The sequence below is a fragment of the Myxine glutinosa genome, chromosome 2 (assembly GCF_964187855.1).
Source record: "Myxine glutinosa chromosome 2, kmMyxGlut1.1, whole genome shotgun sequence".
Taxonomy (NCBI): Eukaryota; Metazoa; Chordata; class Myxini; order Myxiniformes; family Myxinidae; genus Myxine; species Myxine glutinosa.
This window is the reverse complement of record NC_136262.1, coordinates 225,631,947-225,650,904: the sequence shown is the minus strand read 5'-3', so window position 1 is coordinate 225,650,904 and position 18,958 is coordinate 225,631,947. Positions and strand designations below refer to the sequence as shown.

The following is an 18,958-nucleotide window of genomic DNA, read 5'->3' as shown; positions in this document are numbered from 1 at the left end:
AGTTTGGTGAGCAGAGCGGGGTGCCAGACCGTGTCAAAGGCACGTGATATGTCGAGGGAGACAGCTCTAATTTCCTGTTTGGCATTGAGGACCGCCATCCATTGTTGAGACAGCAGAAGCAGCATGTCCAGAGTAGAGTGACCTGGTCTGAAACCAAATTGATGATCAGAGATCAAGCCATTGGAGAAGAGGAAAGATTTCATATCCGAAGCAATGATGGATTCCATGACTTTGCTGATAATTGGGAGAAGGCTGATTGGTCTGTAGTTGCTAGGATCTGTTTTTGCACCTTTTTTGTGCAAAGCGGTGATGTTGGCTGATTTCCAAGCAGATGGCAGTTGACCTTGAGCAAAAGAGAGGGTGAAGAGAACAGAGAGAGGGTGAGATAGAGCAGCAGAGCAGGATTTTAGGACCCGTGGGCTGATGCCGTCGGGTCCAGTTGCAGAATCAGAGTCGAGGGTTGACAGAAACTTTTCCACCTTGTCAGGAGGAAAGGACACGGAGTCCAGGAGCAGCAGGGTACGACTGGGTATGGTGGGTACAGAGAGGGATGGGTTTGGGACACAAGATTTAGAGGCAAACACAGAGTTGAGGCATTCAGCTTTTTCACGTGCGGAGTCAGCTGTGTAGCCGTTTGAGGTAAGGGAGGGGATGGAGGGGGAACAAACGCCAGAAACGGATTTGACCAGACGCCACCAGGATTTGGAAGAGGGAGACAGATAAGAGAGTTCGGTCTTGAGAACGGAGAGATATTGTTTCCTGGCTCTCCTGAGGGTGGACACACACTTGTTTCGGGCTTTGTGAAAGGAAATGAGATTTCCTTCCGTTGGATTTGCTTTCCAGGAGACGAAGGCAAGTTGTTTCTGGGCAACAGCCTCACCACAAGATTCCGTGTACCATGGACGGGAGGAAGGGTATGACAACTGAAGACGAGATGGGATAAATCTGTGCATGAGAGAGAGCAATTTACTTTGGAAGAATTCCCAGGATGAGTTGATGTCAGAGGTGGTAGAGATGGGAGACCAGTCCAGATGATTGATGGCTGCTTGAAGACCGTGCCAGTTGGCCTGAGTGAAATGCCAGACTCGTCGACGCTGAGCAGGCTCCCTGAGGATGGTCAGAGAGATGTCCACTTTAACAAGGACATGATCAGATGATCCGATCGGAGCAGAAGAAGAGCAGCAGACATTTTCAGGGAAGTTAGTCATAACCAAGTCCAGAAGAGAAGATGTTCCGTTGACTGAGATCCGGGTCGGGAAATTGACAGATTGTGTCAGTCCCAGTGAGTCGCAGAAGTCCTTTGCTGAAGAGCCATGGCTGGTGAGAGAGGTACCCACACCCAGCCAACTGGCATGGTGACAATTGAAATCACCACATATGAGGAAGAGAGAGTTGGGATGAGTAGATAGAAGTTGGTCCATATCATCAGACAGCGAGATGTAGATGGAGTCATCACTGTTTGGTGGACGGTACAACACACATATGAACAAGAGGTGGGAGCGAAGGGGAAGCCGTAGCCAGAGGTATTCCTGGGGGTGAGGTGGAGAGAGTGCAGTGCAGGGCGAGTGAGGAAGAGAGTTTTTGATAAAGATAGCAACCCCGCCTCCAGGACGAGGCTCAGGTCTATCATACCGGAGGAGGGAGTAGCCCGGGAGAGATACTATGGAATCAGAGACATCATAAAGGAGGAAAGTTTCTGTTAAGCAGATCACGTCTGGTTTGACAGAAGCAACCTGTATGGAGAGATCAGTTAAGTTTGAACGAAGGCCCCGGATGTTTGAGGTCCATACCGTTAATGAAGAGGAAGGGGGAGCATCAGATACAGAACAGGGGAGAGGAGGGGTAGGGTAAGATGTGGAAGAGGTGGAAGAGATAGGGAGAGCTGTTGAAGGTGTGTCAGAGATTTCAGAATAGCTCGGAGAAAGGGAAGGATGGGGCGGACAAAAGGTTTGATGGTGATTGGGTGAGCCACGATGAGGTGTTATTTGAGGAGGGGGAAGAGCGAGGCAGAAGGTTGGGGGAGATGGAGGTGAGAGTTTGAAGGGGGAAGAAGCGGGGAGGACGCTTTGAGGAGGGGGAGTGAGAGGGGGGAAATTGAGAAGCAATGAGGGTGGGGAGATTTGAAGGGGAGGGGTGAGGGGGGAGTTTGGGAGGGAAGGGACAAGGGGAGGGATTTGAAAGGGATGGGATATGGGGGAGATTTGGAGGGGAGGGGTGAGGCAGGAGTCTAGGAGGGGAGGGGCGAGGGGGCGTCTTGGCGGGGAGGGGTGAGGGGGTAGTTTAGGAGGGAGGGGGCAAGGGGGGAGATTTGAAAGGGATGGGTGATGGGGAAGATTTGGAGGGGAGGGGTGATGGGGAAGATTTGGAGGGGAGGGGTTATGGGGAAGATTTGGAGGGGAGGGGTGAGATTGGATTTTTGAAAGTGTACGATTTATGGGAAACGAACATTTATTGCAAAATGAGTTTCTTGTGACCTTCGAGTTAAAAATACGTTTAAGGACGCTGGATGGAGGATGGAGTGCAGGAGAGTTTAGGGAATGTAGAAAAAAGGCACTATAGGAGATGGATATTTTTTTGGGGATGAATTGATTTGGTGAGCAAGTCGAAAGCAGCCTTTTAAAGAAGAAGAAGAAAAAGGTGTTATAAAATATGACGGAATACATAACTTGAGGGGAAAGTGTAAACATTGAAGGTTAATGAGTGAAAACTATCTGGGGAAATGGGGGAGAAACACGTGGTCAAAGAACGAACGAACGAATAAGAATGAATAAACGAATGAGAACAGAGAAGGAAATGTTTTTTTTTTTTTTTTTTTTTTTTTTTTTTTTTTTTTTGAGTTGAGATTTACACAAGGAAGTAGGCTATGGGTGAAAAGCCTGGGAATACAGAGAACGAAAGTTATTGGATCACAAACGACGGGCCGCTGAGAGAAAAACAAAGCCTCAAGGTTGTACAGTGCACACTGTACAAGGCCTCAAGACACGACACGGCAAACAGACGATCAATTTATGAAAGATAAACACCGAGAAACAACCAAAGTTGCACACAATAACTTCACACACCGAAAGATAAATACAGTTTCGACAAAATACAATTGTGAACAGACTTAACTTCGAAAAACGTGGAGACCGTGTGGAGCTTCGAAAATCCCTCCCACCGTCTCCGAGATCTCGCGAGATCTCCCATAAGGACGCTGGACCTTGGACAAAGCTGCAATGATTGTCATTCTTATGCAGTCTATACAACACAAAAACATGCATTTTAAGGCCATCTTCCCTGTTAGAGTGGGGGTTAGCCTTGTGGTCCGCCGGTCCCCATGACAATCTTCTCCATTTTGCCCTATTTTCTGCATCTCTCCTTGTTAACCCCCTTGCCTGCATTTCTTCTTCCACCATCTTTAGCGAAGTCTTTCTCGGTCTTCCCCGTCCTCTACTTCCTTCTCCAACGATACTCCACACATCCACCGAACCATTCGCATTTCCACCCTTTCCAGCCTTCGTTGCTGCTCTACGTTCATTACCCATGTCTCGCTCCCATAAATCATAACACTTCTCACACATGCAGCATACACCTTTCCCTTTAGCTTCAACGACACTCCCCTCCTCATCAGCACGCCACTCAAAATAACCTGCACTTATATAATAGCCTGTATCTATGTGTGTTTGTCAGTGCCAAAGCTCCATGACGATGACAGATGGAAACTTGAATCTTTGTAGCATAATAAGAGGAAAACTTTAAACTTAAAAAAAAAAAAAAAAATTATTATCGGATCCGGATTTTCACCAAAATCTAATTAATTCGTCTCCATCACACACCCAACCTGTCCTCCAAATTTAGTGCGAATCCATCCATGACTTTTTGAGATATTATGCTATACTGTATATCGTTTTTGGCCCCATCTCTCAATAGTGAAGAACCACTTGAAAAATTAGAAAACATTTTGGGATCCGGATCTTCACCAAAATGGAATCATTCCATCCTTGTCTCGCACCAACCTCTCCATCAAATTTCGTCCAAATCCATCAACTTTTCTAGATATCCTGTTCACAGCCACATAGATGGGGGTGAAAACGTAACATCTGTCCACTTTCGGTGGCAGAGGTAATGATGTAATAATGTGGGTGGAGGCACACAATGTGGGTGGAGGCACACACGCACGGGGAGGTTGACGTCGCGATGTCCGAGTCGTTCTAATTTATTTGCCAACCCCCATCCCCCTCCCCACCCCCCCCCCCCCCCACCCCTTACTTTCTTTTGACCAGAGACAAGTTTTGAAGTCATTTTGTGTGTACTGGAGAGTGGAGATGAATGCTTTCAGTGACACTACAAGGTTGTTTAATGGTCATGTGGATACGTTTGCATATGTGAAACTGAATTTATTCTTTAATGACAAGAATATGATTTATTGAGGTTTTTGATGTTTGAGACCAAGATCTGTTTAATTCCATCAATCCTAATTATACAATATCCTAATCTTCCAAATGTAGTGTGATAAAGCTGTTGAGGACTAAGACTTGAGCTTTCACTAACAATACTTTCCTGAAATAATCCACCCCAAAGTTCCATGTTCACTCTTGTTTGTTCCTCAGTTTTCTCCTCTGCTGAAAAAGCTATATTGCCAGTTGGGGAAGCCATGTCCTCTGCAGATTTCTGTGACTGGCAGGCCACATCCTAACTGCTATTTACGTGCTATGGCCATCTTCAAACAAAGCGAGCATGTTGCAGTGCCTGTGACTCGGTGTCCCACTCACTACCAAAACCACCAAGGTGCTCATTATTTAATGTGACCATTAAACACATTATTTATTGCTGCATTGTTTTGATGTTCAGAGCTCTTGTTGGTTTTTACCTTATTGCATCTCATGGTGGGTTTCCCAGATTGGATGGGTGATCTCGTGGGGGGGTGTTATGAAATCAATTCGAGACCTCTTTCCCAGATATGAGGCTTTATTGAAATCTATCTCCACATGCCCTATGACACAAAATAAAAGAATCATGAGAACTACAAAGAAAGAACGAAATTGCCTTCCCAACTCATCTATAAGCAAGCAAGTAACAATTAACACCCCATCACACCTTTCTCAAATGACCGCTCGCAGAATACAGAAATGCAGCAAACAAACCCATGGCTCGACGCAACGCAGCACGGTCAATGGGAGGGGCCATATCGAGCAAAGGTTGCAGCCGAGCAGAATCAGGTCGTATCTCCCCTCAGGTCACGGTGTACCCCAAGCGATCTACTGTTTTGACTGAATAGCTGCACTTCTCATTGAAGGTTAAATTGTATTTCTGAGCCATGGGTTTGTTTCCTTGTCTGAACACCTTGGACGTGCGCAACGCAACGTGTGGAAGAGAAGGAGGGTGGAAGATATGCACTGAAACTCGACTTGTAATGACCTTGTAAAGTTTAAAATATACCGATGTTTAAACGGACACACGGACACACACACACACACACACGGGGGAGACACGCGCACGGGGAGACCCGCGCACGGGGAGACCCGCGCACGGGGAGACCCGCGCACGGGGAGACCCGCGCACGGGGAGACCCGCGCACGGGGAGACCCGCGCACGGGGAGACGGACGCACGGGGAGACGGACGCACGGGGAGACGGACGCACGGGGAGGCGGGGACGCACGGGGAGGCGGACGCACGGGGAGGGCGGGGACGCACGGGGAGGCGGGGACGCGCGGGGACGCACGGGGAGGCGGGGACGCACGGGGAGGCGGGGACGCACGGGGAGGCGGGGGACGCACGGGGAGGCGGGGAGGCGGGGACGCACGGGGAGGCGGGGACGCACGGGGAGGCGGGGACGCGCGGGGAGGCGGGGACGCACGGGGGAGGCGGGGGACGCGCGGGGAGGCGGGGACGCGCGGGGGAGGCGGGGACGCGCGGGGAGGCGGGGAGGCGGGGAGGCGGGGAGGCGGGGGAGGCGGGGACGCGCGGGGAGGCGGGGACGCGCGGGGAGGCGGGGACGCGCGGGGAGGCGGGGACGCACGGGGAGGCGGGGGACGCACGGTTCTGCACGGTTCTGCACGGTTCTGCACGGGGAGGCGGGGGACGCACGGTTCTGCACGGGGAGGCGGGGGACGCACGGTTCTGCACGGGGAGGCGGGGACGCACGGTTCGGCGCGGGGGAGCACGGTTAGGCACGGGGAGGCTGGGACGCATGGATGCGGGGAGGCGGGGACGCGCGCACGCACGCGGGGAGACGCGCGCACGCACGCGGGGAGACGCGCGCACGCACGCGGGGAGACGCGCGCACGCACGTGGGGAGACCTCTGAAACCTCTGAAACCTCTGAAACCTCTGAAACCTCTGAAAAAACAAAAAAAATGTCGGGACGGGCCCCGGGAATGTTATAGGCGAGGCCCGTTGAGGCCGCCTCGGCCGGGCTGGGTCCATTTCGCAATTAAAAGCTGAGCTGAATTATAGTAGTCAATCTTCTACGGCCACGAGTAAAAGCTGAATTATAGTAGTAAATTCATTCAAAAAGAACTGAAAAGTTGGGGCGGGCCCCGGGAAGGTTATAGGCTAGGTGTCGAGGCCGTTTCAGCCGGGCTGGGCCCATTTCGCAATTGAAAGCTGAGCTGAATTATAGTAGTCTATCTTCTACGGCGCAAGTAAAAGCTGAATAAAAGTGGTAAATTCATTCAAAAAGAACTAAAAATATCAGGACGGGCCCCGGAAAGGTTATAGGCTAGAGGTCGCCTCAGCCGGCTGGGCCAATTTCACAATTAAAAGCCGAGCTGAATTATAGTTATCAATCTTCTACGGCCGTGAGTAAAAGCTGAATTATAGTAGTAAATTCATTCAAAAAGAACCCGGGCAACGCCGGGTGCTTTCGGCTGGTGTGTGTGTGTGTGTGTGTGTGTGTGTGTGTGTGTGTGTGTGTGTGTGTGTGTGTGTGTGTGTGTGTGTGTGTGTGTGTGCGTGCGTGCGTGCGTGCGTGCGTGCGTGCGTATGTAAAACACCATTAAAACAAGAATAATGAAGTCAGTAAAAGTTTATAATTGAAAAAAACTGGACTTGTAGCTTGTTTAATTTTAAACTCTTACTGATTTAATTTGACTGGATGAATCATAACAACAACCTACATCGAATAATAATTAACTGTTTTTATTCATAATGATATAACATAAGTAACTGATGATAAAACATAATGATAAAATATAAAAATAATAAGTAACTGAAACACATCATTAAACTATAACACTATATATCAGTATTAATAGGGTCAGCTGTGTGTAAGCAATACTGTATTGACTCTGTGGTATGAAAAGCGGCTTGAGATTGACATAAACATTCACATCAAAGTGTATAGAAACTTAACAATAATTTTTAATGTTTTGTGATATTGTAACATACAAAGAAACCACAATTAACCCCTTTAGACAGAGGGCGATTTTCTGTTGGCATACGAATGAAACATAATCAATACTGTAAAAGAAATGTCGAGTTTTGATCGTGAGAAGGGCATGACCAATCAATCAAAATTGCTTCACTTGCTTTCGGAGTGCTTTCCAATCATGTTTGTATTTTCTAAAATCTGCAGTATCCTGCCATCAGTTCTTGATGAGTTAATCGCCTTTAAACAATGAGACACACACACTTCATGTATCAACCTGAATACATATTGGCATTGTCAATTGAACTACAACTTGTGCTGTTCTCTAATCATTGTGTAACAATGTGATCCCTGAAGAAGGTGTTTAATTGCAACAAAAAACCATGTTTGGAAAGAAATCTAGTGTTGTACGGCTTATGTCAGTGTTTTGTATACAAGGTCGTGGCTCGTGTGAGAGCTAACATTAATCACAAAAAGACAAACTGACACACAAGACATAACATAAAGGGAGCGGGGGACAAGATGGGGAGAGAGAGGGAAGTACTCAAGTACAACATTTGAGAGCAGGGACATCGAGAGGGCTTGGGGGGGGGGGGGGAGGCATAGGAAGGGGGGAGGGGCGGTGGGAGAGGTATAAAACACATGGACACTGCTCGGACTTCCAAGAAAGAAGTCGGAATTTTGAAAAAGTGGATCTAGGGTGAATTGACAGGGGTAGAAAAGATCAAAGTTTTGGATGGGGGAAGACAAGAGATGGTGGTGAACAGCTGTTTTAAAGACCTGGAGGGAGGAGTGGGATTGAATAAGTGTGGGAGTTTGTTCCAGATGCGGGAGAAAAGGGGAATGAAAGAGTGAAGGTGAATAGAGAGTCTTGATTTTGGCAGTTTAACCATAAGAGGGTTGCAGGCAGCTCTTGTGCGACCTGTAGGAATATTTAGGGGACACAGCACAGACAGAGCTGAGGGAGCTAGGCTGGAGAGGAGTTGGTAGAAGACAAAGACCACCAACCTGCCTGCAGTGAGTGAAAGGCCTTCGGAGTTAGCTTCATCACGGGAGATTCCAATGATTCTGAAAGCTTTGGTTTCAACAGCGTGAAGATGAGCTTTTATTGTAAGTTGTTGTATCAAGCCGCCGGCTCCGATGACATGCCTACCGGTCGGCTCACCTTGGCCCTGGTTGGCCGGCAAGGGCTCGCTGGCTCCACCTCTGATGGTGAGTTGACGTGCCACACCTTGTTCTTGTGTCCCGCCCCCTTTTCCTCGGCCTGAGACCGCATGTTCAATGGCGGCTTGGGGCAAGCAATCGAATCAAGACAAGGGGTAGCAAACGCTGCCCTACCGCTCTCTCTGCACTTTGAAGAGCGGGAGAGATGATTGGGGAAATTGAAGGGGCCTATCTTATTTGATTAATGCAACGCAGATTCAACTATTGGGAACAGATCCTTAACTAAAACACATAATAATGAGATAACTACAGAGAGGTCCTATGGTGCTCTACGTGTTGTACATGGACTAACTAGGGTGCGATCTTTAATAAAGCCAAATAACGGGGATATTTATAGGGGATCATTTATAAGGGAACATTTACTAAAATTTACAAAGTGAAGGTTCTAAAAACCGTAACAATATATATATTTTGACAGATTTAAAGCAACTTCATTTTTTTCTTGATCATGTCCACTTTCTCATGGAATCACCTTCTTTAATGCTGGAAGCCGAAATTTGGGATAGGTTGCCATTGTATAGGGTGGCCTGGAAGTTGCTTCACCCCTCCCCAGTAAAGCATTTGTTCTTAAATTATTTTAATATGCAAGTTTTATTGTGCAGTATTTACAAAAATGTCACTGTATTTGTATGTGTTCCATCATTCTCCAGGGTGGAGGGGAAGGGATGGAGGGTGTGAGAAATTTCGCAGGGGTAAAGCAACGTTCATGCGACCCTGTATGTATGGGACAGTCGACCCAAAGCTTTGGATTGTTGCCAAAAACGAATTGCCTGTGAAATTGTATGCACAAACTGTACTTTATATTTATTGGAATATACATACACATTTACTTGACACGACTATGCTTCTCGGTCCACCTGATGGCCATAAGTTAACGTGTGATGCTCACTTTGTCTGACTTGACTTGGGGTGGTAACCCCACCCCTCTTTCAGATGTGGCCACTGCTCGTGTTGTCTGTTTTGGGTTTGGCACAGTTGAGCACATGATTGATAAACTTTAATTGCAGATTCGACCGAGGTTATTCTTTGCTAAGGCCGAGAGACCTTATGGCATGATTTTGTTACCTTCTTGTTACTTTGTTATAAAGGGGCAAAGGTGAAAGTTGTACTTCATTGTTGCTTGTCTTTTAGGAAAAAAAGATATTCCACCTGATCACCTGATTTGTGTGGAGGGGATGGACAAGGTTTTTTATGTGCAGCATCCGACTTCCAATCGGCACAGTGTGTTCATGCCTTTTTGTCTTCCACAGGTAGAAACTTTTCATCTTTGTTCAATATGTTTATGTGAGGGTTTCTTCTCTCGCTCTCCCTATCTCTATCTCTATCTCTATCTCTATCTCTCTGCAGACTTGCTTTTATTTCTTTCCTTCATGTGATATGACTTAGCCCACCGATCACCCCATAACCTTCTTTTCCTTCATCTCCTCATTTTCGTATGTCAACTGTCTCAAGTTGTCAAAAAATGGATTTGATTGCTGTATGCCACAATGCCAAGGAAAAAAAAAATTCACAAAACGCAACACCTGGTAGCGTTCCAATGCCGAATTTGCATAAACATTTTTATGCCTCCACCGACAGTCGCCGGAGGCATTATATTTTCTGGTTGTCCGTCCGGGCTAAACCTCGTTTTTCTCAGCAACCATATGTCCGATTGAAACGAAACTTTCAGGGTAGGAGTGACACCCGTGCAGAACGTTTTTATAATAATTGTGATGTCATAGGTCATGTGATATGGCAGCCAGCTTGGATTAAAAGCAAATAATTAAAAAATTATTTCTTGGAAACCACTGAATGGAAAAATTTGGAACTTGACACATTGTCAAGTACTCCCAATGGGGAACAAAAGCATGATATCATAGGTGAAGTGGTATACCAGCCAAAAATGTTTTAATCGAATTCCTTATCCTAAAAAAATCTGAAATTGAATTCCTTATCCTAAAAATCTGAAATCTTTGACCCATTTGTATCGAAAGATTAAATTTATGACATCATAGGTCACATGGTTTGGCAGTCATATTGGATTGAAGGAAAATATTAAATAATGATATCTCTGAAACCGCTCACCCTATCGATGTGAAATTTTACAAATATCATCTCGCAGCACTGTTGCATATAGTTCGAAAATGATGTCATAGGTCACGTGGTTTGGCAGCCATCTTGGATAGAAAAACGAACCTTGTCCGATCAACGCGAAACTTCACAAACGAGATCCACTACCCATACATATGCAGAGTGATGGCATCTACCTCATTGTGGGACTATGCGGAGGCATATTGGCGACAGGTGCATTGTTCTAGTTTGTGAATACGTCCATGTACATATGTGCTATTTGTATAGCTGTTGAACCCATTAGCTGAAATCTAGAAACCTGCATTTATTTAGTTGATGCTGAGATTATGTGCATGTTTTATGAGCAAGCAGGTATGTTACTTGATGCCAAACATAGCGATATAATTTCAAACCTACACCCACCCCACCTAAACTCAATTTGTGTCGAGGCTCGTGGAGGAGCTGGAACACAGAATGGAACAGAACATAAAACAAATGGAACAGTAGAAAGAGAAGGGGATGGGGTGCACTAACAGCGGGGTTGAGGGAGACTTGGAGAAATAAGGTATGAGGGCTCTCGGGACATTGGGGGGGGGGGGGGGGGGGGGAGGGGTGAACACTATGGATACTGTTGGAGATGTATATTTATGTGCTTGGCTAAGCAAAGTCCACAGACATCTTCCTTCAGGTTGGAGAGATTTATTACTTATCAGAGAAGAACTTGACTTTATAAAGAACTTATTTACCTCGCACAATACACAAGCATACAACGGTTGAGCAAAGTTCCGTGGAAAAGCTCACTTGATTTTTAAAAGGTTACAGCACAGGATACACAGCAAAACATGACGAATCAAGTAAATCTTCTGTCTATTCTGGAGAGTGTAGTCCTTTTATAGCTGGGTTTCTCTTTGATGTTGGTAAAAAGGGGGTGCAAGGGACATTAAAGGGTTGCTAAGGTCAGCCAGTCTGGCACCAAAACATCTGTCTCTCATCATGCAAGCCATGAGATCCAGTAGGTATGCTTTGAGATGTCAAACTGAAAGATGTGGTTCGGAAAAGTTACCACTTGGGGCGTTCTCTTGGGTAAAGTGTTCATCTGGCACCATCTGGCACCATCTGGCAATCATTTTACTGCAGATCCCAGCGGGGAGGAGAGTCAAAGTAGATGAATGTACATCTGATTTTAATCTCAGAGGGGAGATTCGGGCAAAGAAGGAATAGCTGAGTGCACAGTTTTCCAGCTCCACAGAGTTTCATTTCTCACTGCACCACCATCTCTTTCCACTTACGAACACAAGAATACATATTATATAATTCAAAGTGGTTCAAAGTATTCTACAAAACAACACTCATATCTCTGTTATTTTCCTGCAAATAATAAAGTACAAACGGAATTGTAATTAAATACAGGGAAACTAATCCATAAGGATAGTCTCATTTGATTAATTTTTAGAAGCTATACTTTCTGCAATACATGCAATATATGCTGGCAAACCTGAAGAGAAATTAAAAAAAAGACTGCAAACTTGGAAAGAGGTGGGATTTGGGAGGGTTAATGGTGATAGAAAAGATCATGGTTTTGGATGGGGGATGATCTGAGATGGTGGCAAGTTGCTGTCTTTGAAGTCCCTGGAAGGAATAGTAAGGGAAACATATGAAAATCTGTTAACTAAATTGTTACCAAAAAATTTCTTCACCAATATGTTTGTAAAGGTGTGTAATAACGTGTTAAAATGTTGAAGGTCAACTCCCGTGGGAAACCCAGAAAAAAAGCTGTTGAATTCGGGTACCGAAAAATTATTTTCGAGAATTTTTATTTTTTTAAATCGGCCCTTAAGTAACTTATGAGGGGTCAAATAAGGGTTTTTCATGATTCTGAGTTGATTGTTAACATTTATATTTCACCACAGACACTCCTTTGTGGAAAAATAATTTCTAAATATATCATTTTCTACTTTGCAGGACATGGAGTCTAGCAATATGGATGAAGACGTTACTCCACCTGTGCTCAATTGCTTCATCTGTGCACGCTCGGATACACCAGCTGAAAGGCTCATACAGGCAACTCCAAAGGGATACTCAACTTTATTGAAACAATCAGAAACTGTCGAAAATGTTACTGTTGTGGAACGTATGAAGGAGGCTCAAAAGGAAGGAAAACTGAGGTACCACCAGAAGTGTAAAAATGATCTGTACAACAACTTTGTTGCAACCACCAAGAAGTCAGCTCAAGCATCAAAGGCAGAGAAAGAGTCATCAAAGTTGAAGAGAAGACGCACTACTTGTGAGTTCAGTTCATCAACTGGCTGCAGTTCTAGAAGATCACAGTCAGTTGACCTCCTGTATAAGGATGTATGCATTCTTTGCAACCAACCAGCCCAGCTCTACAAAAATAATCCAGCACAAGCTAGAAAGAAATACAGAGTGCCAGATAATTTGACTGCAGATACACTGAAGGCAAGCTTGCTGAAGACAGCACGGAGTCACGGGGATGACTGGGGCACTGAAGTCACTGGACGCCTGGAAGGGATCAACGACTTGGTAGCAGAAGAAACACTGTACCATTTGCGATGCAAACTTATGTTTGCGAGAGGTGACAGTTTGTCCAAGACTGATGAGGAAGGAAAAAGGAAGAGAGGACAGAGGAGTATTGATGAGGAGCGAGAGGCAGTTTTTATTGAATTCTGCGAATGGTTAGACTCAGAATTAGAGCATGGGGTAATGAACATGGACCAAGTCCATGAAAAGCTGCAGGAGTTTGATCAGTCACCAGAGAAGAGCCTTTCTTATTCAAAGCATTGGCTAAAGATAAAACTTCTAGAGAAATACGAAGACACCTTGTATTTCACAACACAGGAAAAAAGGGCAGATGTACTCTGTCTCAAAGATGGCACCGACAATATTCTGCGAGAGCATCATGCTAATCTTGACCATGGAGATGAGAAGACTCAGATCATAAAGACGGCACTCAAGTTCATATCCAATGATATTGCCTTGATTGATTTAGGTCCAAAGTCATACCCCACCACACACAGTATGACTGACATCGATAGTCAGCTGACACTTGTTTCTGCAAGCCTTCAGATGTTCTTGAGACCGATTGTCAAGACAGACGAAAGAGTTGCCGTTTGGGGGCAGAATTTTATTAAGGCCTGTCGACCTCGGTCTGGAGTATTGCCACACCAAATGGGGCTTGCCATACAACTTGATCATAGATTTGGGTCAAAATGGATGCTCAACAAGTTCCACCAGCTGGGATACACTGAGTCTTACACGGAGACACAAAACTACAAATACTGCTTCCTTAATTTGTAGGAGTGGAGATGATGTTCCAGATACTTCTGGCACTCTTGACACCATTGTGGAGGAAACCGATGAACAGATCAATGATGAGGTTGCGGTTGATGCTGCGCTTGAGGATCAATCAGTGATGACAGCCAAAGTGCCAGCCAGTGAAAGTGAATTGTCAAGTAATGATCAGGTGGTCTTTATGGAGGTTGGGGAAACAAACAATGCAGTCACTCAGTTTGTTGGAGACAATATAGATTTAAACATCGTCTCTATTCACGAAACACTCCCTTTCACTCAATGGGTTGGATCGAAGTCACCTCTCCGGCACCACCTTTGCCAGATCCACAGACAACAGCAGCTTTCCCCCGGGTGAAGTTGAAGGCACTCGACAAAGCTAAGATCCTGAGAGGAACTGAAGTAAAGATTATTCCATTTACGAACAGGAAACAGATAGGAACGAACGCGATCATGTTTCTCCCCCTCGCTGAGCTTTCCTCCTCCCTGGCTCATGATCAGCCATGGACATTTACCATGGACGAGATACTACATTGGGTGAAATTCGGTACAACATGTTCTCAAGGAAGGCAGCGGCAGGAGTGATCAAACCAGAGACTCTACCTCCAACAGAGGGTGCAGCTGCACAACATTCACTCCGTGCCTACCTGCAGACCCGGGACTGGATCCTTCTACAGAGCATGTCTCTGAACCCCAGTGACTATGGATGGACAATAGGTGTGCATGGGTATGAGCCAGTTCCAACACTGGACCCCACGGCTCCTGAGGAGCTATTGCAGTTCACGAGCTGTAATTGTCATGGAGATTGCAGCAACCGGCGATGCAGCTGCAAGAAGAATGGGGTCACGTGCATCTCGGCCTGTGGAGTCTGTAATGGCATTACATGCAGAAACTGCAGTCATGATGTTGTTGAGTCTGAAGAAGACATAGACAATGACTGTTGAAACTTCTGACATTGTGAATGAGAAATAACTCTTGAGTATTATATATGTATGTGAAATAAAAGCTACTTTGTGTGTAAATGTAAAAGTGAAAATATAAATGTTAACAATCAACTCAGAATCATGAAAAACCCTTATTTGACCCCTCATAAGTTACTTAAGGGCCGATTAAAAAAAAAAAAAAAAAATTTCTCGAAATTTTTTTTTCGGTACCTGAATTCAACAGCTTTTTTTTCTGGGTTTCCCACGGGAGTTGAACTTCAACATTTTAACACATGTTATTACACATATTGGTGAAGAAATTTTCTGGTAACAATTTAGTTAACAGATTTGTGAAATATCTCATAAAATGCCCTTACTAGAAGAAGGAGACTGAATTTGAGGAGATTTGTTCCATAGGTGGGGCAAAAAAAGAACGAAACTTTTTGTTTTTGTGTCGCTGCACTTTTCTCAGCCACTGCAAAAAATACAGGCTATCGTGCAGGAGTTGGAAACCTGATCTGGTAAGAGGGGGAAATCTAGGAGACGCTCCATTGTTTGAGAAGCTTCTCCACAGTGAGGATCGATGGGGCCATTTGATTATATCCCGACTCCTTAGGGTCAAGTGACAGCTTGTGAGGTGTTGATTGCAAGTATGCTGATCAAGCATCTATCCTGCAGCTGTGGGGGTTACCTCCAGGGGCTGAACAGCATGAAGGAAGCTATTCCTCAATTTTAACCTCTTGGCTGCTGGCTCATGTTGGAAGAGTGGGTGGTGAGGGTCACATTCCTGCTTGGTTATTTATATTTGTGAGGAGCCTGCCCTTCTGATCAGAGGTCGAGCAATACCACATACCACATAGCAAATAGAGGTCGTCCACTTGCTTTGGCTGAATGCAACCAGAAATTGGTCTGCAGGCCATGTTTAGGACTGGATCCATCTTATTGGCTTATGAGAAATGGCCCCAAAGAGGACCCTGCTTATTGAGCTGCCGAGTAGCACAGGGCAAGGGTAATACTTTGTAGGGTCCCTGGCTCTATTCCCCATTTGGAGTTGGTCAGCTTCCTCTAAATGTTGTTTTTGGCTCCTACTTTTGCCTGTCTTGATGACATGATCTCTGTAGCTGAGGGTGTGGACCAAGATAACTCCAAGGTATATATATATATATATAATGATATCCATGAGAAAGGAAGTTATGAGTGGAGGAATGGTTGATCAGAGTAGTGATGGCAATGTACAAAAGAGCATGCACAGCTGTAAGGACGAAGGACGGGAACAGTGGTGAGTTTGAGGTGTAGGTGGGAGTGCATCAGGGGTCGGTACTCAGTCCACTACTATTTGTAGCTGTGATGGAGGTGCTGGCTCAGTACGTAAAGGAGGGTTTACCGTGGGAGTTGTTGTATGCAGATGATCTGGTGTTGATTGCGGAAAGTATGGATGGACTGAAGGAAAAGATGAACAAGTGGAAGGAATGTATGGAGACAAAAGATCTGAAGGTGAATATCGGAAAGATGAAGGTGATGGCAAGTGGTAAAGCATGTGGTGAGGTGGAAAGAACTGGGAAGTGGCCGTGTGCTGTGTGCAGGAAGCATGTCAGAGTGAACGCCATTCAATGTACAATGTGCGCTGAGTGGGTTCATCAAAAATGTAGTGGTCTGAGTGGGTCATTAACCAGTGTGGCAGCTACATTCAAATGTAAGGTGTGCACAGAGGGAGCTGCACTATGGAGGAAATGTTGAGTTGGATCTTGGAGACGGCGTGAAGCTGGAAAGTGTGAAAACATTTTGCTACCTAGGAGACATGCTGAATGGAGAAGGTGGATCAGACTCTGCAACGGTTGCTGGAGTGAGATGTGCATGGAAGAAGTTTCGGGAACTGAATGGTGTTCTGATGAGGAGGGGAGTGTCGTTGAAGCTGAAGGGAAAGGTGTGTGCTGCATGTGTGAGAAGTGTTATGATTTATGGGAGCGAGACATGGGTAATGAACGTAGAGCAGCAACGAAGGCTGGAAAGGGTGGAAATGCGAATGGTTCGGTGGATGTGTGGAGTATCGTTGAGAGAGAGGAAGACAAATGATGAATTGGGAAAGATGATGGGAATAGAGCCTGTGATTGATGCTGTGAAGAGAAACAGGTTGAGATGGTTTGGTCATGTTTTGAGGAAGGATGAAAGTGACTGGTTGAGAAAAGTGATGGAAATGAATGTAGAAGGAAGTAGAGGACGGTGAAGACCGAGAAAGACTTGGCTAAAGATGGTGGAAGAAGAAATGTGGGCAAGGGGGTTAACAAGGGGAGATGCAGAAAATAGGGAAAAATGGAGAAGATTGTCATGGGGAGCGCAAGGCTAACCCCTGCTCTCGCAGGGAAAATGGCCTTAAAATGCATCGTTGTTGTTGTTGTTGTATCGTTTTTGGCCCTAGCTCCCAATGGTGAAGAAAGACTTAAAAAATTAAATAATTCTGATATCCGAATCAATATTCAGATCTTCACCAAAATCGAACAGAATCGTCATTGTCAGACACCCAACTGGTCCACCAAGTTTCGTCCAAATCTGTCCACAACTTTCTGAGATATCTGGCTATGTATAGTTTTTGGTCCTTTCTCCCAATGGTGAAGAATCACTTAAAAAATTTGAGTAGCCGGATCCGAATCCGATCTTCACCAAAATCTAATCATTTAGTCCTTGTCACATGTGCTACATTTCTGCCAAATCTTGTCTGAATCCATCCACAACTTTTTGAGATATCTCGTTCACAAACAGACAGACAGGGGTGAAAACATAACCTCAATCCACCTTTCGTGGCGGGGGTAATAGTCCAAGAGCCAGATAAAATTTGACTCCCAAAAAAGAGGGCAAATCGCCACTGTATTTTTCAGTTAGCCTTACATATTGCCTGTATGAAAAAAATGTGATGGACATTTGAATTCGGTAGCTAAACCCATTTTGGCGGCCATTTTCCAAAATGGCCGCCATTTTCATATTTCATCAATTTTCATATCTCATAAATTTGGCCGTAACTTTTAATCGGCTGGTCTGAGGCACATGCACCCAACATAAGATATGTTCAGTATGTCATTTGGCATATTTCAAAGTAAACTAAAAGGAAATTTGTTCACTACCTGTCGAGATAATTGGGAAAATATGTTAAAAATGTGTAATTTTCATGCAAAAATGCTCAGCTTGCCTAGCTTGGGGAAGGTTGAATATTTTTCATTGCTGGCTGTCATTAATTATTTAATTAATAGGCTGTGCGCTTGTGGAGAGTTTCCCTGTGCCAGTGCATTTTGAGGGTAATTTACACCCAAAAAACATTCTTCAAATCCGTAAAAACGGAATGAAGAATAAAATCTATAAGTTGTGTGTTATATATATATATATATATATAGGGACATTTGCAAACAGAAATTTTAACGTAGAGCCATTTTATGTTACTTCAGGTGAAGAATGATATACGTTTGATTGCAGTCATTTCATATACATGATATAATAATCCACTTACCGATGATGGTGTCTGTTCGTACTCTGGTCAGGCTTGTATCATCTGACTTCTGGGAGTTGTATGCCCCCGGTTGCTCGTCGTACTACCCTTGTTGTTTCACCGCTGACATCAGATGGTTGCCAACTGTCACTGGACGTTTCGACCCATTTGTCTTTATGCGGCTTCCAATGGGGATCTTCGCGACGATACCATAACCAGCATGACGCCCTCCCTGCTTGCTCTCCTAGTCTGCGTATAACTGTCCTCCTCTGCCTTCCTCGAATACCTAGTATTTGGCACATCCTCTAAAATGACTGCGCAGGTGACAGTCCACCTCCACAGGGAATAGTCATGTCTTCCAGCCCCTCTGTTGACACATCTCCATCAGCTCGGCGTACTTGGCACTGTTCCTCTCATAGGCCTCCTCGCAGCCTTCTTCCCATGGGACTGCTAACTATCACGATAATGATCTTTTGCTGAGTTGACCAGATAACATCTGGCCGAAGGGTTGTATGCACAATATCTGGAAAGGCTATCTTCTGGTGCAAGTCCACCTGCATCTCCCACGTAGATCCATCTAGAAGGCACGCCTTTGATTGATGAATATGTGTAGGCCTCTGATGTTCTTGCAGA

The 18,958-nt window shown here is 45.2% G+C and overlaps 1 protein-coding gene across 5 annotated transcripts in view; it reads left to right on the top strand.

Annotated features, from left to right (window-relative positions):
* Positions 1-18,958, top strand: part of LOC137420781 (tumor protein p73) — a 141,400-nt gene that overhangs the window by 27,522 nt on the left and 94,920 nt on the right. For 4 of the 5 annotated variants that reach the window (XM_078772317.1, XM_078772315.1, XM_078772319.1 and 1 more), the window contains exons 6-7: positions 4,590-4,767; positions 9,704-9,822. In XM_078772317.1, coding sequence (XP_078628443.1) covers positions 4,590-4,767; positions 9,704-9,822 — 297 coding nt within the window. Of the gene's footprint in view, positions 1-4,589; positions 4,768-9,703; positions 9,823-12,583; positions 15,039-18,958 lie in introns of those variants that run through there. The other variant, XM_078772316.1, reaches the window with a different exon arrangement.